This window comes from Sander vitreus, chromosome 8 (assembly GCF_031162955.1).
Source record: "Sander vitreus isolate 19-12246 chromosome 8, sanVit1, whole genome shotgun sequence".
In the NCBI taxonomy this organism is placed as follows: domain Eukaryota; kingdom Metazoa; phylum Chordata; class Actinopteri; order Perciformes; family Percidae; genus Sander; species Sander vitreus.
Genome location: NC_135862.1, coordinates 25,068,309 through 25,093,761, shown reverse-complemented (window position 1 = coordinate 25,093,761; position 25,453 = coordinate 25,068,309). Strand labels below are relative to the sequence as shown.

General features: G+C 41.5%; 1 protein-coding gene across 4 annotated transcripts in view; it reads right to left on the bottom strand.

Annotated features, from left to right (window-relative positions):
* The window catches only part of srgap1a (SLIT-ROBO Rho GTPase activating protein 1a), a 97,187-nt gene that overhangs the window by 37,890 nt on the left and 33,844 nt on the right, over positions 1–25,453 (bottom strand). For all 4 annotated transcript variants that reach the window (XM_078257625.1, XM_078257626.1, XM_078257623.1 and 1 more), the window contains exons 2-5: positions 20,921–21,116; positions 12,244–12,406; positions 5,439–5,501; positions 239–418 (exon numbers count right to left, since the gene is read on the bottom strand). In XM_078257625.1, the coding sequence (XP_078113751.1) occupies positions 239–418; positions 5,439–5,501; positions 12,244–12,406; positions 20,921–21,116 (602 nt within the window). The remainder of the gene's footprint in view (positions 1–238; positions 419–5,438; positions 5,502–12,243; positions 12,407–20,920; positions 21,117–25,453) is intronic.

Below are 25,453 nucleotides of genomic sequence, written 5' to 3'. Positions count from 1 at the left end.
AAAAGCCTGCTCTTTGGCTGTGACAATGCTTTCAGTATGTTTTCCCTTCACTCAGGTCAGCGGGACTTCTAAGAAAAAGCCATGCCAGTTTTCTAATCAGATATTATGTTGTGTCCAAAACTACTAAAAGAGAAACACCTTAAGGAAAACAGAATAGCGTGACTACTAACTAAGTTTTAATGCAATTGTCACAGATTGGATTACAATTGTTAAGGGTTGCGAACCCCTGGCATTCTACCTTCTCTTTCATCTTCTCGATCTTTTTCACGGAGCTGCGCCTCTGGTATTTGTCCTCCATTCGGATGCTGAAGACTGGTTCTCCCCTGCCGATCTGCTTCTCCTCTTGCTTCTCAGCCTCCTTCAGCTTGCTCTCGGCGCTTATGCTCTCCGAGTGGTACATGTGGTAGGTCTTCATCACCTGGAGACAAACACAAGTAGAAAATAAGCTGCAAAGAAAATATGGTTTAAGGCCTGTTTGTCATTATTTCCTTATAAAGATTTGCAAAGGGCAACCTCCTGAGACCGTGCAGTGTTACAGTTTCAGGTCAGTTTCTGTGAGGTCAAAGGTCACTAAAATATAGTTTAATAACCTTCATAGTCGCGACTGGCCTTTTATAACCCACAACTAAGGCTTCTATCCTTTGGCCCGCTGATTTATCACATATCGATTCAACAAATTTCACAGCAGGCAGTTCGTCTCTCCCTTAACCACAAACCAAAGACAGATCCTCTCTAGCCTTTTTATATGAGGCGCTCATTGGACCACAACCACCACAAATCACTGCAGCTAAATCTAACATGCTGCCTTCATTGATCTGTATTTGGGAAAAAGAATACACTCAGGAAGAAGATTTGGTTTCGCCCTCTGGTTTTTTCCCTCTGGTTTTCACACAAGCTTATTAAGAGGGAGGTAGACTGCTCTTTGAGTGACAATTCAGCTCTCATCTTTGCAGTAGATACAAGTAAAGTCAAAACAAGTAAATGGGATTAACAACACGTTAAAAAAAGGGCTTTACATTTGAATTTTAAATGCTGGAATCATTGTGTTTTAAAACATCAGAAGGACAGTCTGTGTTGCACTTTGCTGGCTCTAACGACATGTAACATGTAGCATATGCTTCTTAAATATATCTAAATACATATATATCTTTTTGTAAAGGCTAATATGGCAAATAAGTTGAACCCTCCGCCCCTTGTGTCATCACACTGTAGTGATCAAGTGATTTCAAGGGAAATGCTTTGCCTTGGTGGAGAACGGCTGATTAGAACTACTTCCTAAAGTCTGAAAGTCATCATCTTCAGACAGCTGGAGTGTGAGCGTTACTCATACATACTCCATGTCCGCACTAGACAGTTACTCAATCGTTAAAGAGCCGGTAAACCACGAAACACAAACAATGAGTTCTTCAGTGAGCTGAAGGATCATAAAAGTCATATTAACACTTGCTAACATCGTCAGGAGAAGGGGGAACGGACACGTGTGGGGGGGGGGCTCTGAGGACAGTGCAGATGAATCACTGGCTGTGGGCGAAACATGGAGCCCATGCTATGGAGTTATCAGCAAGCAAACTCACTGACCCTCACGCATGCATAAAAATGTACGTTCACAGTAGTATTACTGATTTTCATATAAATATACAGACTGCAATAGAAAGTAGCGTCCCATCCCCTGCCACCGAGACACTGCAGATTATTTTCCCAAAAAGAATTCTGGAATTCCCTCTACACATTCAAACAGCTGTATTGATGGGCATGGTTCTGGCAAAAAAAAAAAAAAAAAGGACCGGAAAACATTAAATCCACCATGTTTCAGAAACTGGCTACATGAACTTGTTTCAGTGATCCACCTGAAGAAAACGGCACACTATGAGTATGCTTGCTTGTTTCGTTTGTATTTTGGGTGTTCCTATGTTGTCAGAAAACGTTAATAAAAACAATCTTGAAAAAAAGAATTCTGGTGTTGGGTATGCAAGTATGAAATAGCAAAAAAGCAGGTGCACTATCAAAAAACAACATGCCTTTGTTTTATAAAATGAGGACATGCTACCATGTTTTCATTGTTCAGATATGACAAATATGTATTTTGCTTTATAATATTTGTGTATGTTTGTATTGTGTTGGACCCAAGGTCTCCACTACGGTGATGGTTGATGGTTATCCTTAATAAACAATAAACTATCACGAGGAAACTGGATTCACCAAATGTTAAATCTTTTGGAGCAGCCACCTTGCAAAGTGCCAAGTGCAATATACAAGGTAATCCAGTCCTTACAGAGTAAGGACTGGATTACTGGTGTGGGAGGAGAGGAGAGTAAAGGAGAAGGGAAAGAAAAGGAACGGACAGGAGGGGAGGGAGAGGCGTTTGTATTCTAAATTCTATGGATTCCCCTGTGTTTTCTGTATGTTTCCCTGTCTGTCTTTCCCTGTGTCTCCTCCCCTGTGTGTGTGGTGTGGCGTGTGTGTGTGCTCATCAGCAGGGGCGTGGCTCTACAGGCATTACCAGGCACACCTGACTTCCATTTACAATCAAGCTCAGTACAAGAAACCCGGCTCTCCACTCACTCATCGCCTAACTCTTCAGGCCTAAAAACTCCAGTGAGGAGGTTTACTTTGACCCGTTGTTGTGTGTTGCTAAAAATAACCTCACCTGTGTCTCCTCCGTCTCCAGCACCTGCCAGAGCTGAGCCTGCCTTCCTGCTGATCCTCTGCCACTGCCTGGCACTAATTCCTCACCACCAGACACCATCTGCTTTCACCGGGATTGTCTCCTCACCACCTTGATTAACTCTCTTTTACTTGCAAGTACTGAGATTAAACTTCTAACTACAATCCGTTGTGCCTGTGTCTGAATCGTCTACTGGGGTCCAAACTGGGAGCAAATCTGAGAGCAGTTATGAATCATTCCAAACCCACATTATCACTGCCAGAGCGGTAGATGGCTCTGTCACCAGGTTTGATGAAGCTGGCTCATCATTGAGTGAATCAAGCTGTCTTATAAGAAGACCGCGCGTGCTCCCGTTCTGCATTTCGCTCCGCTGCCTGCCTGCATTGAGAACACCTGAGCTTTGTTAGTTTGTTTCGAGATGGAAGAACCAGAAACACCACCTTCAACTTTGAGTGATTGTGGCGGTGAGGAAGGAGCCCACCCCTGGCCCTACTTAGACTCCATGTTTTCATTTGTCGGAGTGAAAGACATTCATATAGAATGAAGTGCCTACTCTGCCTCCCGAACGATTGCGAAATAATGGCCTTCAAAAATTCATCGAATTTGAAGAAACGTACAAATATAATACACAAATGGTACACCAGCTTGAGCTACCAGTAAGCACTAGCTACCCGCGGTTCATGACATGCTGCGGAGTTGTACATTCCTGTCCTTGTACTGCTGCTATAGCCAAAGGAACTGTGAGTGTCCTTTAGGCTAAACATTTGAAGTAATATAAACAATATGATATTCAAACTTTTGACTGCTTTCTTTAATAACTACATAACACAATACGTGTACTTTTATTTTCAGTATTTGAGTAGTACATTTTAAAATAAACTACTTGCAATACTTAAGTACAAAAAATGTTGAATACTTTAGTACTTCCACTTAAGTGTGGTGTTTAAAGAGCACTTCAACTTCTCAAGTCACTTTTTTGATAGAGCACTTGTACTTTTACTCAAGTCTGGGTCTCTAGTACTTTATACATGTCTGGTGGCAATACAGAGCACAAGTGGTTTAACCTGGAATGAACCAACTCCAACAAATTACAGCCCCAGAATGTATGCAATACACTTTGAATGCACTAAACCTCAACTTCAGTACAAATAGAGACTCACCCATCGCAAAATCTAAACATCTTTCCCCCAAACTGAGTTATTTTTGTACGCGTGGAACAACGAAGCAAAGCCTAACTTGTCTGCAGCCCTTTGCCTTTTGTGGGGTTTGGCCTAACTGGAACCAGTTTAGAGATGGGTGACTGACCTTGGGCCCTGTAGTCCTCATTTATTGGTCTGGCATCTGCCACTGCTGTATTTACTTTGGCGTTTCTTTTAGAGGGACATATTTAGAGACGGAGCAGACCTGTTATTTAATTGGAAGAGGCAAACATCAGGACTGTGGCTGTCTGATGCAATAGCTACTCAGTGAGTGTGTGTGTGTGTGTCTCTTCCCACATGGGCTAAACCAGGTCAAATCTGGAGCGTGGACTGTGGTGAGAGTGACACACATACAGTTTGGAGTAACACGTTTGTCATGTTTTGAGCAGCGCCGCCATCGACTGGAAGTGTAACCACTGTAATCCACTGCAGTGAGTTACTGGAGACTGTATAAGCAAACTGAGCTGCTTTTCGCTCCATCTCTTGGGAAGCGACAACAACTGCCTCGACCTGTATCTCCATCTGTGTACATCCCAGGTTACCATGATGATCAATGAGAAGGCTCAACACAACGCCATTGATTGTTAGGGAGGAATGACATAATTGTGGATAACACAAAACTCGCAGATTAACAGTGTAACTAAATTCTACTGTATTTGTTTCTCGAATACTTTGGTGACATGTTATTCTGACATGTAATGTTTGTCATTGCTGATGCCTGTGAGTGACCTAAAGTACAATCATATTTAAACAACATTGCCTCGATTCGATCCAGTCATTCTGTCTGAGCAGAGCATCTAATTGCCAACAACATATGTGAGGCATTAAACTAAGCTAGTAGGCTAGCAGAACTGACTGGTGGAATTAGCTATTGATTCATGATTAAAGTACCTTTCTCTACTAAGGTCATAAGTACACGCAGACAACTACTTACAGCTAAGGCATTGAACAGAGGTGATGAAATGGCCTTTATAGAAACTAGACTACAGCTCTGCAGCGTGTTTGATGTAGAAGTTTGATGGTGTGGTGAAACATTACTCTGTGTTGCATGTAATGTCTCTTGCTCTCTCCCCGGGCTTGTTATCCGTCTTTGTCAACTTTTGAATGAAGGTAACAATACCTAAAAGAGATCATCTTTTTTTTTTTTAAAGAAAATGTATCCTCAAGTTGCTATTTGCCTCCAACTGCCTGGTGTGGCTTTGCATGCATTTGTTTTGAAGAGCAAGAGAACTAAGCTGATAAGAGCCATTACAAGCACATAATATGAACACTAATGAGTCAAACATAATGTGTTGGTACTTCACAGTTTGAATATCTTGTTCACTAGGGTAGAATAGATTGTGTTTCATGTTGTGCTGAAAAGAGATTACACATACTTTCCCTTCACTTTGGTAGATGTCTATTTGCTTGGATGTTTAATATTTGATCCCTCAGACACCTCTAAGCTGCAGGGTTAAAGACTTCAAGCTGTTAGTTGGAAGTTAGTCAGCTCAGTGCTATGAACCAGTCTCAACCACAGCAAAGACCAATGTATTTGCATTAGTAAAAAATAAGGGGCAGTCATTAATACTTACTGTGTATAGCTCATTTAGGACCTTCATCAAGTCTTCCTGGAGCTGAAAGGCTATTTCCTTGCTCTGAAATAAAGAAACAGAAAGAACAAACAATGAGACAATTACAACAAATCAGTAAATTCAAACGAGTACACAAAAGGAGTTCTCCCAGACCAAAACTATAGTTTATAGCCCATTCAAAACTGTCTGCAATGGTGAATCTACATTGCAAACACTGCAGCGACTACTTTTATTGAGCTGTAACTTAACAAGTCTAGTATATTGGGTTTTAAACAAATGGTGGACAACAACCAGACATTGACCCGTGGTCTGAATGGTACACATACACAACAGAAAGGTGGCTTTATAGTCCTGTGTCAAATGAGTGGTTTCTGAGTGAAAGGGGTATCGGTGTCACGGCGGCTTTTCCTTTCAAATCGGTGAACACAGCTTGAGTTTCACCGTCCACAAGCTCGACACATTATCTGGCTTCTACACCTCATCGTGAAAGATTTTTTCCCAAATATGCTAACTCAATCAGCTGTGCCACAAGGCTGACTCAGTAATACTATCACACACACACGCCCACGTTAATGCACCTCACGGTTGTGGGATACAGTTTAACAGTGACTCAGTGATGGATTTAGAGGGGCTTTCACTATTAATTTAACTGTGAGGCTCACATATTTCCTTCACAATGACTCACATACTGTATCACATGTTTATTAGATTATGAGTCATGATTCATGACAATGAATTTTTGATCTCTCTACTACAGTCGATACCACGCTCTGCTACCTGGATGATGTTACAGCCTCATTCCCGCACTCCAGGTCTTTCTCTAACCCAATTATCCTCAGACAAATCTCATTTTGGGAGCCGCTCCCAGCAAAAGGCTGTATGAGGGTTCTGCGGGGGTATTGAACCACCTAGTGCAGTGGGATAGAGTGGTGGTGATGTACTTCTGATCAAGAATGGAGTCCATTGCATGGCAGTGACTGGCAAAAATAAACTAAATCTACATCTACACTACAACTGTTTAAAGTAGTCATGATCAAAGGTACCTTGTGGAATCTTTGACTACTAGTAGTGCTATGGAGTGATGTTTTTATGACTGGGTCCCTGTTTTATTGTTATAGTGTCGTGCACGTGTGCAAACAGGCAAGCAATGCAATACACAAGACACGTGCCAGTGTGCAAACAAATGCAAGAAAGAAAAAGACTGCAACCTAGTTTACATGGACGTCAACAATGCAAGTTTTTGAAATACAAATTTGACTTTGCAAATGTTTAATGAGAAAGAAAATGTATTCAACACATTTGCTAGACTTTTTAGTGAGAAGTACTGAATGTAAACATAGATCCCACCATGTAAACTTAGGAGCAGTTTTTGCACAATGGTTAAAGGTTGGGAGAAAATGTGGAGGAAAACTTTTTAAAAGTTTTTTTCCTTTTTGGACAGTTTTTGAAAATATTAATTGTAATAGTATTTTTAATATTATTTGTAACACTGTATATATTGTTCTTTTTCCTTTGGTGTGTTGCTACGCACTTTTTTATTTTACAGTTATATGTATGTATGTGTATATATATATATATATATATGTGTGTGTGTGTGTGTGTGTGTGTGTGTGTGTGTGTGTGTGTGTGTGTGTGTGTGTGTGAAATAAAAAATAAATGAAATGAAAACTTTTTTAAAGTAATTTGTAAGGCTGCTTGTTGATTGTCGAATGTGCCCTGAACAGGATTTATGAGAATTGTCAGAGCCATGTTTTTATAATAGTTGCAATTTATGGCAATATTATCTGCTTGTATTAGCTGCAGGGTCCAGTGCCCACAGAGGTAGTTCTTACAAGCAATATTGCCCTTACAAACTGAACAATGTATGGGATATCTTTACTTGAGATTAGATGAGTCACACACTCCGTTGCCTTGCACACAAGTGGCCTCGTGTGTGTGTGTGTGTGTTGGCAACAGGTAAGAGGCTCTATTGAGGTCACACACCTGATTGACAGGTGAGTTTACAAGCATGTTCATTCTGACGCACGGTTTTCACAATCTTCGGCTCTAAAAAGGACTCTGCTGAACTGTCAAAAAGTAACAGATCAAGACAAAAGCAATCTTGTGAAAACTTGTGTGCACAAACGTGCAAAACTCTCACTCTTGTTCTTCACAAGTCGCTCACAGGTAAAGCTGCACAATGTCTAAGCAAGTGAATAGACCGCAAAGAGGATTACACTCTCAGTTTACCGGCTGCCAGGCCGGTGTCTGAAATTAGAGTGGCGTGCTGGGTGACCTGACCGATTGGCAACATCTTCCCAACCACCACCTGCTCTGTCAGTTCCCTAATTTGTAGCTCCTACCTAATCAGAGTGCAAACAGCCTTTAAGCCTGGATAACCAGAGCTTTAGAAGCACCAAACTTGGCAAAAGTCAAACTCAGGCATGTTTGAGAACGAGTGTAGATAAGGGAGCTACGTTGATACACTATGATGAAGTTTTTTTCGGTAAATGATAAGTTTATAGTAGATCTGTAATTGTATCTCACAAAACATGACAGTACCACATTTTAACTGCCTATTAATTGTAGATCCCTGCATGTCTTAAAGATCATACAAACACAGGCCTTCTCCTGTGGGAAAACCCATTAGCAACTGTCAGTTCAGAGGACAGAACCTTTGACTATTTGTCATATCTAACACTCATCAGTTCTTCTCCATTGAGGAGGCTGGGAAGTGATCCAGAGCTCAATGAAAAGCCTTCTCAGGGATCACAAGAGCTGCGAGAGTGTGAGTGTGTGTGAGAAGTAAAGGCAGAGATGAAAGTAAATGGGAATTACATTCAAGACATGTTTAGAGTGTGTTCACCAGAGAAGCTTCACCTAACATAATGCTTTTGTGAAACACACACACACTACACACATTATTACAAGCAATAACGGCTGTTCACTAAAGCTGCATTTCCATAAAATACTTTCGGTATACAAGTAACTGCTCCATTCATCTCTTGCTGTATTTCCTCTTCACTGATGACGCAGAGGTACGTCTGCACCAATCACAGACTGCAATGTTTCTAGTTCCACCTTTTAGTATCAGATCAGTGTGCTAGGTACCTCAACAGAGGGATAACGACAAAATGGGATGGAATGGAGCGGTTCTATTGGTACCATCCACAACGTTTGACAATGGAAACGCAAAAATAACCACTGTATTGTGTAACAAACTGAACTAAACTGAGCCTGACTGCTTAATGGAAACTAGGCTTAAATGCGGCGTTTGCGGTGATTTAATTTTCACAACTTAGCCTCTTTCATTTTAAAAGGAATCTCACTTGGGGGGGGGGGGGTTTCCAATTCGGTTGAATTCATTACAAATATCCTACAAATGGGTTTCCCCTTTTAGATACCATCTGTATTCCAACCACATTAGAAAGATGAAACAACCCCAGGGAGGAGAAACCAAGTCAGCCTTTGGGGAGTGGTGGGTTTCATATTGCCACTGACATTAATCATGGTATAGAGATGGCAGTCGTATAGCCTACGGGCCCTGTGCGTGTGTGGTGCTCAACATAGATCGGAGCGTCTTGTCACTATTAACACAGTCACACAGTCAACAGACACAGTAGAAACACTGACAAGGTCTTATCTGATGCATTTCATAAAAACAATCTTTGACCAAATGGCATTGATCCTTTCATTTAAATGCCAAAAGGATAGTTTCAAATGTTGGGAAATCCAATTATTTGTTTAATCTGTTACATGTTTATGCAGGAGTCCTTAGCTTAGCATATAGACTGGAAACAGGGGAAAACAGCTACCCTAGCTTTGTCCAGTGATAAACAAGTCTTAAGCTGTTGTGTTTACACAATGTATCGTGTTTGTGTAACCCAGACGTGAACAGAAACCAGCTGGAAGGAATTCTGTCATCATTCATTTCATCATTTACACCAGTACTTTCCTACTGTGATATGTCAAAATGTCTTTTTGTATGTCTTATTGTAAAATAAAGCACTATCCTGCACATGCTTTGCCTGGGAAAAGGTTCCAAACTGCCTCACGCTTTGGGATCTCCACCTTGTAGCTGCAGACTTCCATAAATAAAACAGGGCAGAGTAAAACAAAGAGCCGGTTGTATGAATAATAAAAACTGAATGCATGTGATAACATCTGTCCAAGCATAAAAAAGAAAAGAGAGGTCCACTATTTGACGCCCGTACTCAAACATAAAACTACACACAAATGGGGTGTTTCTAAACAAATTTGTGACCACAATGCAACACTGAAGACATAAATGCACATGGCAAACGGGTAAACCGGAGGATGTTGACGAAGACACCAGGGCTACTTTTGAGTCCTCCCTCTGCTGTTCCATCTCACAGCATGAGACCTGAACATACAAGGAAATAAAAACACAGGTCTTTGATGTGCTGGAAGGATGACAACAGTACAGCTGTCTCCTCGAAGCTGCGAGGGAGCCCACGTAACATGGGGCCCTTCTCTGTTGTTTGTGCCTCGTTACTGAAGCTCTGCTGAGATCAAAGGCTCGGGGAAGCTTTAATTAGAGGGCGAGCGGTGTCTCGGGTCTCATATGAACCGGGACCTCCCACCAGTCGGCACAATGTCACCTGGATCCACAGAGAAACTGCATTACAAACTTTAAAAGGGACAACTATCACAGATTCCACAGCAATAATGATGCAGGCGGATGTGGAGGTACCCTGCAGATTGTCAGGATTTGGCAAAGTGTCTTCAGAGTCACACTAAAAATGAAAATCAGTATTGACGGCAGTCAATCATTATGATCATCAAAGTGTGTTGAGTCAGGGTAGGCGACGAGAGTGAAGTGAAAAACAACTGTTTCACATCTGGCCTCATTAGTAGAACCATAATACTTTAAACGCCATCAAAAGGAAATGGTTGCTGCAGTTTCCTGTTTGTGTGCTGGGGGTTTGGGTGAGTAGTTAAAGACCACGCCCCCATACAATCAGATAAAAACCACAGCCATCAAGAGAGGTTAATTACTTTGAGAACTAAAAAAGGAGCCTCACTTTTACTTTTTGAATCTGGAGGTTTGATGGTCAGGGTTTGCAGTAAAGTAGAGCAAAAAAAAAAAGAAAGAAAGAGAGGAGGAGGAACAGAGGAAGAAAAAGTCGCACAAGCCTAACTGACACAAAGGCGCTCCTCTGAAGAAAAGCCACTTTGTAATTTAGGCCTGTGGTGAGTTCATGTGACTCCTGCAGCATAGGAGCTCATAATCTTTTAGGGAGTTGTCGTCTTTGTGGTGGAAAAGGCAGCAGAGGCCCGGTTTCAGCCATGAAGCCACAGTCGTCAGACGGGAGAGTGAAGGCATACTGATCTGAAACTGTGGTGGCCGAGGTTCCTCTGCATTACTCTAATTCACAAAGCTAAACCCCAGGAACCCAACAGTGTATCATCCCATCAGATGCAAAGCTGAATATATACTGTATGTATCCTGTATATCATGCAACTAAATATACTTTGTTGTCAAATGAATGGGTTAATTGAAAGTGAAAGACTTTTTTTTTATATCACATAAGTGGCTGGAGACACAGCTGCCCGCACTGACCGCCGTGAAAGATCTGGATTGCGTTAGTGGTGAGTTCAAACTTTGGTTTTGTTGATCAAAGAAAAGTCACATCTGACCTCGTCTAGTAGATGTCAAACAGTATAGCAGAAAGTAAAAAAAAAGAAAGATTGAGGGAGATTGAAGCAGTTACAAAGAGACTTCATGGGCATAGAAGAGACAAGGAAATGGTGAGACAGAAGTACGTAAGGACAGCAGGCTACAGTCTGTCACAGTGGCCCAATCCCAAAGTCTGGACTCAGCGACTCACGGACTTCAGTGCGCGTTCTCGTGAAATTCGTAAGGACTTAGGGTTGTCCCAATGTCGAATTTCAAAGGGCGTGAGGGTTTGAGTACACACTTACCGAGCCCTTTCCGTGTGTCTGCGTCGATGCAGACTTCACCAAAGTGTTGTGACGTTTACCTCGGAGACCATTGGGAAATCCGGAAATTACAAAGGTAAACAACAGCACGACACACGACCACGGAACACAGACCAACCTGTTTGGAAATTTGGAATCAGGCAGCCATCTCCTGTGCCTTGGCCGTGTGGAAAGCAGCAAGATCTGAAGTGCTGTCCCAATCCCATCTATACCTATCTGAGCCCATGTGGCCTCACACACTCGCTCACTTAGCACCTGAGATCAATTAAGTCTGTGAGTCTTTAGTCCTTAGTCCTCAGGGCTCACTTTGGGATTGGGCCAGTCTCTGTTTGGAACTGGAGTGAATTTGTGTTAAACATGCTATACAATAAACGGAGTGAAATGAGCAGTGTGTTCGTAGAAATGTTTTATTTCGTGCACATAAAGCGTTTACATCCTTGTGCCCTGTATGTTATATCCCACATTTATCATGACTTTGGCATTTTATTTCAAATATGGTCTAATTTTCTTTCAGTCTGTTCAATTGTTTTCATTCCTCATCAGCGCAGACACCTAAAGGCCATGTTTTTTTTAACCTCTTCAACCACAGAGCACCTCTGTTTTTGACCGTATTGGAAAATAACTTGGAAGACCTGACAGATTACATCGTACCTCCTGTGACAAAACAAGTCGTCCATTGTGGTGGCCATAGGGAAATCAAAAGAATCCCCATTAAAACAAGGTTGTCCCGTCAGTTGTAGAAGTTTGTTGCTCTATTGTATTAACCAAAAGGAAAAGAGTGTATAAGCACTCCCTTTATGAGCGCCCTGACAATCCTATTTAGCTTTGGTGTGACCATAGCCTATGCGTTGGCCCCACTCACCTTCTTGAGTAGCCGTGTGGAGTCCTCACTGATCTGCATGAACCTCATGATGACGTTGTTGAGGTAGATGTCGCTCAGTGTGGCGTGGTCCTTACTCTCCCTCCTCACCTGGTTCAGCAACAGGTACCAACAGTTGACTGGGGACAGCAGGTTCTGGTCTTTCCTAAATAAACCAGGGAAACAGTCAGGTGTCATTTACTAACATGTTACTAATAAGAATTATAAAGAGCAATGATCAGTGTGTAGGAAAGGATTGGTTGTGTCTGTTAAGTCGCATGTGTAACACATTAATAAACAAGAACACACATTGTCACAGACTTAAAACCCACTCCATAGTTAGGTAGTATGGCTGAGATGAGAAGCAGGCACGATCAAGTACCCGTATGCGTGTCCTGTGTGTCTGCTTCCATGTCAATGCCTCAGCCCTGATTTCTTTAAACAATATTTGTCGTTTTTACAAGGAGACTGTGGCAGTTTCTCGACTAGCAGGTTGTCTACCAGGGTTACAAAAAGCACATTTAACACCAAGGGAGGCATAGGCCTCCCTTGGTGTTAAATGTCCCATATACCGCTTCTGTGCCTAAAAAGCTCTCCATATATTACATGTACTACGCAGTTAAGTTAGAAATACTTTGTACCGGTGACATTTCTGGGGCAGAGCTCTTGCAATGCTATGAGCCAAGCTGGCTTCCTACAACCAGGGAAGAGTCTGCCACAGGCTTTAAATACAATTAGTGGAGTAAAGTTGGAGAAGCCATGGATGTATTTTAAGTGAAGATGAAAATAAGAATTACGTAAAAACTGTGACAGCGGAAGACATACAAGCAAGGCAAGAGAAGTTACTGTAAAGGGGAAATATAGAGATCTGAGTGCAAAAAAAAAATGATATAGTGGAGCCTGAGAGCTGTTTCCTGTGCTGTGTGTTGGCTGCTTCCAAGCTAACTGTAGGACATTGTCCAGGCCAGAGCAAGCTGGGGCCCTGCATAAGCACTGGCCTGCAGGCTGACTTCCTCTGGGATAACCTATAACATTCCTCCTGCCTGCTAAGAGCAGCACAGAATATGAGTGTAAGCGTGTGCGTGTGTATGTATTAGGGAGAGGGGTTGAGGTTGGGTCTGAGGTCAAGTCTTGCAGGAACCATATGTAGACTCGCCTCTGCTCTTCCCTCACAACATTTGTTTGCGTAGACAGACAGCACCTGTCAACACAACAGGTGAAACTCTGTACTCGGCAAGTGGCCCAGCCCTGAACTAGCCTTCAGCCCTGACACAACATCTGCTTCAAAAGCAAAAACGAAGCATTTCTGCAAATGAGCAACTGACACAAACATTCCAACCAGCTGAAACGCTCCCGGAGACTCTGCAAAAACAGGAAGCAAACTACATTTGATAAAGGCAGAGCCAAACACGCTGACATGAAAAACATCCGAGAGCACAGTCGCTTATCAAAGACACCAGGAAGACGGTGAATGAAAAAAACTGATTTAGCTAAAGATGAGTGGTGTACTGATGCCACATGCCCAGGCTACAGGACACGTGCAAAGGAAGTGAAAGCCAGAAAAAGAGAAAATAAGTGAAGCGGTCCCAGATCTACAGCACGCGCACACACACACACACACACACACACACACACACACACACACACACTTTCTGCATTATGTATCAGCATAATGCAATTTTGGATCTACATATGTTGCTTCAACCCATCGGACTCCCCACTGTGAAAACTTTAACCTAATTCAGCATCAGTACATGCACAGGTCTTATAAAAAATCAGTATGTCACACAATAGCAACACAAGCATCACTATTCATTAGCATGAAGTACATTTTTGTATGAAAGTCTAAAGGTGAAGCACAGGAATGACCCAGGATTCATTATAAAACCTTCAAAGAATATAAAAAAAGGAAAGTTGTGCCACAAAGTGGAGTTACAGAACTCTGGGGAAAGTCACTGATGTACCCAAGATTTCTGATCTACTAAATCAAACTGCAGGCCTGCAGTGAAAAGAGTACAGAATGAGAAAACAAGGGGAGGGGGCTGACACAGGCTGTGACGACAAAATAACCTCTGGGAGTTGCTTACCCCACATAATGGCAGGAAAATCTCTCAATGTCATCATTTCCCCCTTAGCCAGGACAGGAACTGGGTCAGACAGACTCCCAGAAAGATAGACGGGCCCCTGTGGGGGGGGCTAAAACACAGGTATGAAAGAGGAAACTGATGTCCAGGAGAGGCAGAGAGGGAGATGAGTGTAAACATAACTCATTTAGCAACTTGGCTCCTATCAATGTGTGTTTATGTGTGTGTTCGGTCCATTCATGCAGTCTAAATCCAGGAGTCGCTGAGTCAACGTCAACATACTAGCACTCTCTCATACAGTAGCAGGATGCTGACATTGAATTACCACTTCAGTATGCAGGGTATTGTAACAGGAGCCCTTATAAGCATCAGAGGCAAAATGGCAGAGTCCTCTCGCGCCTAACTGATAACATCTTCCATTATTAAACTGCGGTGGCGGATTTTATAGCTGCAGCACAGTGACTGGGGTTCACCTGTGATGTAAGTGTACAGTTGCTACCAAAGCAAAATGATCACTGCAAGTCCAATCACAAAAAGGAAAGTTCCGGTTTGAAATGTGAACGCATGCAACAGGGTGTCAAAGCCTAATTGATCATTCTAGCCAAGTCATTCCGCTAATAACAAACGGTATTCTTTGCCACTCAAGCGGAATGCGCTGCAGATAGTAATGTCTGCAGTCGCAGGATGTTCTACACCTTCTTTTTATCCCCACAGAAAATGAGAGGAAGTCCCTTAACCAGACACTTAATTCTGGATAAAGGCCGTCTATTTAAGATGATCCCAGCAGTGGCTTTGGCAGTATAAATTAGGGCTTTGACTTTTGCCCAAAAATCATATTCGAAGTTTGTTTGTTTATTAATATTAGAATATATTCGAATGTTTATTAATAATATTTTGACTATTAAATGCCTTCAGTAAGGCTTATATTGGTATCAAACTTCGTATATGTTCTGTCCACCAGAGGGCAGTGTATCAATCAATAGGCGTGACATGATGTTTTCAGAAGAAAAACACACTGCCACAACAATTTTTTTATTAAAAGTCAGACCCTGGATTAAATACAAACAGTATGCTTTCAACAGGAAGTTCGGATATTTCACTGTAGCCGACATAAGTGGTCTGATGTTTATACTTTTGCGCTAGCATGTGCGTTGAGCCGCGCGTGTGTGTGTGTGTGTGTGTGTGGGGGGGGGTGGAGTGAGAGAGTGACGGTGATTACCGGTAGCTTCAGAGCGAGTAGCGACTCTAGAGTTATAGTGAGAGAAACAAAGTGTCTCCCCTGTGCTTTCTGACCACGGTGAAATCTGGAGCAGGAAAAGTTAACCCTCTCCTTGATTTCACGTTGTTAATGGAGAAGGAGAACCAGGAAATGAGTCGGGGAGGAAATGCAACGCTACCACGCTACAGCCGAGCGAGAGTTACATTTTGAAATGCGTGAAAAAGCCTCGGAATCTGAATTGAAAACAACGTTTACAAGCAAACACATTTACAAAAAAATAATGCGCATAATAGGTTCGGAATTCGAATATTAAGGGCTGCCAAATATTCGTTCGAATATCAATTTTTTTTTTTATATTCGAATTATATTTGAATATCAAAGTTCGGAGTCAAAGCCCTAGTATAAATAATTCAATGATTCCTCTGCTCACCATCTCCATGTCCCTTCTTGAACAAACTTCAACTTCTGTTCTACAAACAGCCACTGAAACACAAATGGACGAGGTAGACAGGACTGAATGGCACTACCAAAGACTGCCACAGTAGGCTGGACACATTTATCTAGGTCTGTTAACCATGGTATGAGAACTCCATTACCCCGATTTTTAGCCGGGGTAAGGTGTTTATAGCGTTAGAAACCATGGTATTGCCTTATTCCGAATATAATCAGGTTTTTAAACTGCATGTAAACGCACTGCTTGATGTGGGTGTGTTGTTTTGTTTTCTCACAGGAAGGAAAAAGGAAGACACTAGTGCAGTTGAACTTTTTCGTTACGGTCATAAACATTTAATGTCTAAACTCATTGACGTATCTGCTACAATCACTAGCGGGCGCCGTCTTTTCTACTGCAGCGTTGCCTCACATCCTGGATGCTATAAGCCATCACCGGCTCACACAGACAGACATTTATGTTGCTGCTTTGACCAACATCATACATCATGTTAAACAGCATGTGTTCTGTAGAGTTTCCAGAGTCAACTTTCTTACACCTAATTATCAAGTTTCACTGGGACCGTTTGCAGTTTTTTCCAATATCGCGCACTACATTTACCTCTGGCGGTAATGAAGAGGAAAAACAAAACTTACAGCAGAAACACACAAAGGTCTTTTCTGAAGCTGAAAAACAATGTTTGTTGTAATTGTAGTTAATGCAGTGCTACATAGTCACACATATATAGGCTAATACATGTTACTTAAAACGGAAGGAGTGTTTCTGTCAAGGAAGCTGGATGTCTTTGCAGCTGTTAAATGGGTTATGCAAGCAAGTGGAGACTATGGTTTTCAGCACGTAAAGCAAAGCTGCAGCAGAACAAACAGCAGTAGCTTCTAAATGTGGCAAGCACACTGGCGTGTTTAGACTGGGCATATAATCCTTGGCAATAATGCAAATAGGAAAAGAACTAAACTGTCTGCATTGTTACGTTTTATCATGTCATAATACTATTGTGCTTATGTATCCCTCTGAAAAAAAGAAGTATTCTTTAGAGCTCGATTAATCAGTTAGCTCTTATTCATCCGATTCCAGCTTTTTAAATGTGGATATTTTCTAGTTTCTTTCTCTATGACAGTAACCTGAATATCTTGGAGTTGTAGACAAAACAAGATCCACATTTTTCACCATTTTCTTACATTTTACAAACAACTAATCGATTAATCGAGAAGAGATTCCTCTGTCAATATCTCTGCTGAATCAATACAGGAGGGCAAAGACGTGATAGTACCCCCCCCACACACACACACACACACACACACTTTCACTTAATCTATATATGTATGGCTATTTAAGACCACCACTCTTGCAGGGCAGGGCCCCTCTCATATTAATTAAGTATCTATTCATGTTTTTATTGATGCCTCTATGTTTTCAGCTTTTTGATTGTCGTGTTGTAATTGTTGGAGCTTGTATTGCAAGACAAATTTCTGTGTACACGGACAATAAAGTGCTATCTATCCATTTATCTATCTATCTATCTATCTATCTATCCATTTATCTATCTATCTATCTATCTATCTATCTAGATTAATTGACAATGAAAATCATCATTATTTGCAGTCCTAGTATTCTTACAATCATAAAAACCTAGTAGAGCTTCACTCACCATTCAGAAACATACACTATTATTATTATTAAAGGTCCTATGACATGCTGCTTTTTGGATGCTTTTATATAGGCCTTAGTGGTCCCCTAATACTGTATCTGAAGTCTCTTTCCAGAAATTCAGCCTTGGTGCAGAATTACAGCCACTAGAGCCAGTCCCACAATGAGCTTTCCTTAGGATGTGCCATTTCTGTGTCTGTAGCTGTAAATGCTATTGAGGAGGAGAGGGGGGGCAAGGTGGAAGGTGGGGGTGTAGCCTTGACCAACTGCCATGCTTTGCTCGTTTGCAAGCCATGATGTCTCTCTCTTTCTCATGGGTGGGCCAAATTCTCTGGGTGGGCAAAGCAGAGAAAGGGGAGGTAACCTTCCTCCTTATGGTGTCATAAGGGGAAGATTCCAGATTGGCCAATCTGAGCTTTCATTTTCTCAAAGGCAGAGCAGGATACCCAGGACACCTATCGCCATTTCTAGCCACTGGGGGAACATAGGCAGGCTGGGGGAACTCACATTAAAGTTAAAAAAACTCATAAACTGAAATTTTCATGCCGTGGGACCTTTAAAAATGGAGACTTATTTCTTAGTAGGCTATTTTCCCAGGCCATCACTACGAATAGATATCTGTTAATCTGCTCTTAATTTTTTTTGTTTAAAAAGGGGTGTAAAAATAGGCGTCGTTACAGCCATCTTACTTTAGAGTTTGCATCATCCATCCTTCCACTGCTGTCTTGCCAGGGAACTACAGCAAGTCTCCGGCAGTGAGCTGACGCAATACTCCTACAGGTGGCACAAAGCCTGTGCTTTCTGCTAAACACTAACTATATCTGACTCCTGCAGAAGATTCTGGACCAAACTTTTTCCTAGCTCAGGCAGACTTATATCTGTATAAGATAAAACATATTGGTGGTGCAATGGAAAAATATTTCCCCTCCACCAGCAGAGGCCTAGCTTCAATCTCTCCAGTAGCGATACCTCCAGCTTGGTCATAAACACCAACAAACACAAATGGCAATGTTTTGCAGCTTGATTGGGAAGCCAGTGTGGGATCATGTCATTGTACCTTTATTAGCAACATGGCCTGCACAGAGGGAGGTGGCACCATGGAGGGGTGGCATCAAACTCCACCTGTGTTACACCCAATTGGTGAAGATTCCTAGTGGAAACTGATAGTATTAATCGGTCAAAAATCTTATTGTCGGTTAACAGTTAATTATTAACATCCCTTTCAGAGGAACTGTAGTCTTCCAAAACAAACTAAACATGTCAGACATAGTGTATATCAACGCACTCTTGACTGTTAGAATGACACTTGTCAACTTGTCTAAACATCAATCAACAATGTAAACCGGATAAAAAGAATGCAGCTCCACTGACAGCTACAGCCATGGCCCCCTTTTGAAAGCAGCTTGTCTAGACTAATTATACACAGATTTAGCTGCTCATTTTAATGCTACTTTAGCATTTTGCAGCTCCGCCAAGCTGACCTGTCATATGAATACTGGCTTCAGGCTACAGACAGAATAAAAACGCAATTTTTCACAGCACAGACAAGTCTGTCCAATGAAAACAACCTAGAGAATATGGAGAGCACAGAAGCCTTACTGTACACGTGTTGTTTATGTAAATACAAAAAAACAGGCCAAATTATTTAAAACCCACAGGAAGGTTTTCAATGTTATTCAGACATCTTGTATTTACTTAAGAAATATGCTCCTCGACACTTGCCAAATGTTTGCCCTGTGAATGAAATGAGACTGTACATCACGCGATGAAAACCACAGAGCGCCATAACAGAGTCCCTTCACCAGTAACATGGGCACACACAGCTGCTAGAGCCATTGGAGCGTCAAACAGAGCGCAGGGGCTATTTGCAGACGGCGAGGACAAACACACGTTTTATTTTGGTTCCCACCACAAGTTCAAACAATATGCTAATGTCTGCTTTTTCCATGAGCGGACTCCTGGTGTAATAAGGCCAAAAACTAAAGCACGCTTAACTGTGTCGAGATCCTCAAAAAGGCTCAGCGTCAAACTGTGATGCACTATGAACACAGAGTGAGAGAGGGAGACAAACTTTCTCCAAACACTTTGATAAAGAATCTCATTTCATTACATCTTTTCATATCTGCCTCCACAGCCAGATTAACTCTCTATGAGATAAAGACAGACATTCAAGGTTTAGTTTCTTCTTCCACTTCTTTTATACTTTTTCAGAAAGACACAGTGACACTGTTTTATTATGTCCAACTAGGGCGGGGTAACGAAACTAAATACTTTTTTTTAGCAAGTTATAAAAATGTACATATTGCATTGCATATTTTGCTGATCTTCAAAAAAAGATATTGAAAATTAGTTTTTGGTATTGAAACCTTGTGATTTTCAATAGAGATCCTCATATTTGTATTTCACATATTTAACACCTTGATATTCATGCCTGTGACAAAGTTCAGTGGCTTTCATACCACATAATGTATGTCAAAAAGAAAGCGTAAATTCCCCCCAGAAAAAGTATACTGCACTGCACAATACAGTGCTGTACTGTGGCACATACAACAAAACAAAAAGGCAAGATGGATTATACATAATGCTCCCCAGCTACATTAGTGTGACATAATGGGCTAAAACCACAGCGATAACATAAACACTGCATAATATGAAACAAAGCAATAGTTTTGTATAGATGAATTTCCTATGCTGGAGAGGTAAAAATAGGACTAAGAAAAGGAGAGGAGGGGCGGCCTCTAGCTCACTCAGTAAGAGTGTTCACCCCATGTTGGCTGAGTCGTGCCTCGGCGCGGGTGCGAATCCGACCTGCTGCCCTTTGCATGTCATCCCCATCTCTCTCCCCCTTTCCGGTCTATCCACTGTCAATAAAGGGAAAATGCCCCCAAAAAAAAATCTTTAAAAAAAAAAGAGAGGAGTTTGGCACTAGAATTTCAGTAGCCAAGAAATTGGAGAATGATTAAAAAATAAATGACAGAAACTAAAATAAAACGTCACCCCTGAGCGGCTTTTCTGTCTTCATTTGACCAGCTTTGAATATAAAATGAAGATTAATATAGCTCATCAGCACAATAGTCCTATCAGAACACAGACATCCCATCAACATTACATTGAAATACAGCATGACCTTTGTCTGACTGACACAATAAAATTAATTCTTAATTTTTTTGAAATAAATTAGACTAAGGATAACAATCATTTATGGGCCTGAGTATTCTCTCATGATCCCAGATGACATCTTAAACTAATTGAGCACAGACAGACACTGTGTCTCCTTACTTGTACTGCTGGTGATCCTTGGTGCTGCGAGTCTTTGCCATGAAGCGCTCGGCCAGTTTCTCCAGGTTTCTGGAGTATTCCATCTCAATCTCTGCCTTCTTCCTGAAGAAGTCCTGGAGGTCCTGCAGCAGCTGGACCCTCATCTCTGTCTGCTGGTCCAGACATTTCTGCTGCTCCACCAACTGGGCCCGAATCTCTGAGGAGACCAAGGAAGAGAACAAATCCATTAGGATGGAGCCAGAATCTGAAGGCTGAGAAATGAGGTATTTCATAGAGAGTTTTATTTCACAAGATAACCCTTTTTGAACAAGCATATGTGCTGTACTGTAGTCAAGAACACACAGAGCCAGACAACGGGACAAAGGTCAAGGATTTCATGTTTTAGTTTGACCAACTCATGGACATCAACTGTTAGCTACAGATAGCTCAATTTGGCTGTTATCAGTTGTAATTGGAACAGTCACAGATGTTTACCTCTTAAAACTTTACAACATGATCATTGTGCACTCTTTCAAATTTTAAAATCTAAAAAAAAAACTATTAAGGTGTACAACATAGATTTACAAAGCAGTATGCATCTTAAATCTATCCACATTACAGTATACGTACACATCAGTACTACAGAACAGCCCAATGCAGCTTATTATCCTTTAGTTATAGGTCTTCTGAATACTTTAGAGATGTGAGGTTGAAAAACTAGTCTCAGGTGTTTCATTAAGGCTGAAACTATCTCCCAACACACCCAGTGTTATGGCACAGCACAGACTACGCGCACTCACACTCACACTCACACATCAGTGTCTATGACTGAAAACCCAAGCCACTTGAAAGCATAGGGACGACAGCAGGCCTCACTTAAACAAGCTGTATGTGCGGGTGAATTACCCTCTGGGGTCCTTTCGGAGGAATCACCCCTGTCAGAGCGCCCCTCATTTAAATACACATCCTCAACATGACATCTGATCTGGGATCTAACACACACACACACACACACACACACACACACACAAGTACATGCACACAGCCACACACAAATTGTTTCCTCTGAGTGTCCTCTCTGGCCGGAGCTATGTATAATGGATTTATGGTAATGGTTGGCAGCCTGGGCCAGACATCTTCAGCAAAGGATACAGATTAATGAGGTGATTTAGAGCCACACGGAAACCAATAGAGGGGGGGAGGGGGGCACAGAAAGATCCCACATAATAGAGGCAAGAAAACACCAAGGCTGCAACATGCCTTCACAAATTATTTGTGCAACTCACTGGACTAGGTGCAAGGTCTTACTGGCACACCGACAAAATATGGAAAATAACAGTAATAAGATCAGCTGAACAGGACGAGGATAACTGTTTCAGGGCAATGTTTAATGCGCATAGTATTGTCCCCACTTGCCAGCTGATGTGGTAATGATAATGCAAACACTAATGTAAAGATCAAGTACTCAACTTAGGGTATTGCCCCTTTTGAGAAAGATTCAAACCACGAAGAAGTGTTCTGAAACATGCATATGCTTTATTAGGCATTGGTCAAAAACCTAGTACAGTGCAGGAATATTACCAGTGCTTTAACTGTTATTTAACACAATGAGTTGGAAGGCTTCAGAGAAATTATCATAATACTGTATTCAATGGAGGTATACCCCTGTTTTCTGTCAGCTCCTGAATAGCGGCTCTGCCACAATTACCAACTTTCTAAAAGTTACAGTGTATCAGTTTTGCTTCATTTTTGTCATTGTTTAGAAACGGTCCTGTTGAGTGTCCGTCAGTCCCTGGCAGGGAGCTTTGACTGGCCACATAAAAACATTTGGTCGTTTTTGTGGCTAATGGACTGTAATTTGGACACTGACTATTATTCTTCCTTTGATGTGTCGCTGCTGACACATGCTGCTTCCAACACAGGTTTTTCAACTTACTATATGTGTGTGTTCAGTAGGGCTGGGCAATATATATAGATGTTATACTGATATCGCGATATGAGACCAGATATCGTCTTAGATTGTGGATGTCGTAATATCGTAATATGGTAAGTGTTGTCTTTTCCTGGCTGAACTTACCAGACTGTTCTAGCTGTTCTGTTATTTACCTTTACCCACTAAGTCATTAAATCATTTCTGGTGATTATTCATCAAAAATCAACCATACAATATCGTTGCAATATCGAGGTATTTGGTCAAGAATATCGTGATTTGATTTTCTCCATATCGCCCAGCCCTAGTGTTCAGATCAGATTTAGTAGTTAACATCACTTGAACTAGAGACTAAACTAAGAACTAGGGGAACCGTAACTATAAATCCTGCCAGTATTTGACGCGACACTTAGACCGTAACAAATGACTTTGTAAAAAAGCTGAAAGATCCCTAAGAGCCTTTATGGGATACCATCAATAGTTCAGTATGTCAAGCTACTTAATGGCCAATCAACCATTGACTCAATACGAATGAGGCCATGTGTCCTTAATGTAGTAATCAAATTACCAAAAGGCTGCACTCCATTCATCAGCATTAAATCTTCACACAATCTTGATAAATTATCGATTTACGCCAGGCCTATCAGAAAGAAACCGTTTCTGCATTTCCAAGTAGCAGCTCCTTCCTTCTGGCACTCACAAGAAAATAAACCACAAGTGAGACGTTTCAGCAATACTAAATCTGAATGAATGCTTATCACAGCAGTTCAAGTAAAACACAGTGAACCACGAACATCATTAACCTGGACGATGGGATTTCAACAGCGAAGCAGAGGCTTGACTACAATCAAGAACTCAAAACTTCGACATCAAGAACACCAGGCCATTGACAAAACTGGGAGACCACCAATGAGCATTAAGAAGGAGGTGGGTTTTAAATGTGACTGCATTAAAGTCCACCAGGGCTTTTTGATGAATGGCTAAACCTTACAATTGCTTCAATCTCCAGAGGATGTGGGGATTAAAACAAAGTTACCATGGCACAGACACAAAGAAGTGTACTGGATCATTTAACACAATTACATTCATGACTGCACACAGAATCTCATTTTCTGAGTCAAAGACTGGCCATTGAATCTGTAGTACCAAGTTGGAAGAAGTGAAGCGTGATTTATGCTTCTGCGCTAAATCTACGCCGTGGCTACTAGGGCTGGGCAATATATCAATATTATATCGACATCGTGATATGAGACTAGATATCATCTTAGATTTTGAAGAATTGTAATATCGTTACATGGTAAGTTTAGTCTTTTTCTGGTTTCAAAGGCTGCATTACAGTAAAGTGGTGTACTTTTTTGAATTTACCAGACTGTTTTAGCTGTTCTATTATTTGCCTTTAACCACTTAGTCATTATATCCACATTATGATGGTTATTTATCTAAAATCTAAATGTGGAAGACATTTTGTGAAAGCACCAATTGTCAACCTTACAATATCGTTGCAATATCGACATCGAGGTGTTTGGTCAAAAATATCGTGATATTTGATTTTCTCCATATCGCCCAGCCCTAGTGGCTACGTATGCAGGTACATGGAGACAGGGACCCTACGCCGGACCCTACACCGTAGCCTGACATGCACCTCTCGAGGGTTAACTTTTCATGCTACAGATTTCCCACCGTGGTCAGAAAGCACAGGGCAGACACTTTTCTCTCACTATGACTCTAGAGTCGGTACTCGCTCTGAAGCTAATCGCCGTCACTCTCTCACTCGCTCTACCACACACTCCCCACACACAAACACACACACACACGCCGGCCCTGCTGAGATCGACTGACACACCAGCGCACAAGTATAAACTTCAGGCCGCTTACGTAGGCTACGGCGAAAGCTCTGCGTGGAGCCTCCACAGGACCATAAATCACGCTTTAAATGTTAAAAGACAACCACCTGTCAAAGAAAATTACAGGTTTGGCACTTCCTTCCAAACAAAAGAGAGAAAAATCTTAGAATGGGTTGTGGAAACTCACTTTTTAGTTTAAGAAAAATCTGCTGTGACAAGTTGACAACAGAGTTAAAACAGGGTAATTGCTACAATACCGCAGACACATTTAAAAATGCATCTTTTTCTCTCTATTTCTGCCTTCCTTACATAATAAGATGGTGTTTGTCCACCCAAAATCAATGCTTTTCAAAACTGGTTTCCATATGCCTACACAGGCTTGTTCAGAAGGCAACTTTCTGTCACAAATCTCTCTGTAATTGCTGATTTTAAGTTTCAATACAGTGAATCACACAACACCCAATGTCAACAGTGTGTCGTGGAAATGCGTATCAAGCAAGCTGATTGGTTGATCAAACTCCTTGTGGGAGTTGTGTCTAAAAAATAAATAAATAAATGATAAGTTATACTATGCGTACAAGGTGTACCCGGAAGAAGCAGTCTGACCTCTCACACAGTAATTGCTCTAATGCACAATATTGTTGTTTGCCAACCAAAGGAGAAGTTATCTAATCCCATAGGCAAATATTTGAAATGAATAACTAAGTCATGTATTGTTTGAGGACAGCCAAACAACCCCCTTGCTTTTAAAGAACAGGGAACGATTCATTCATTGCTTTA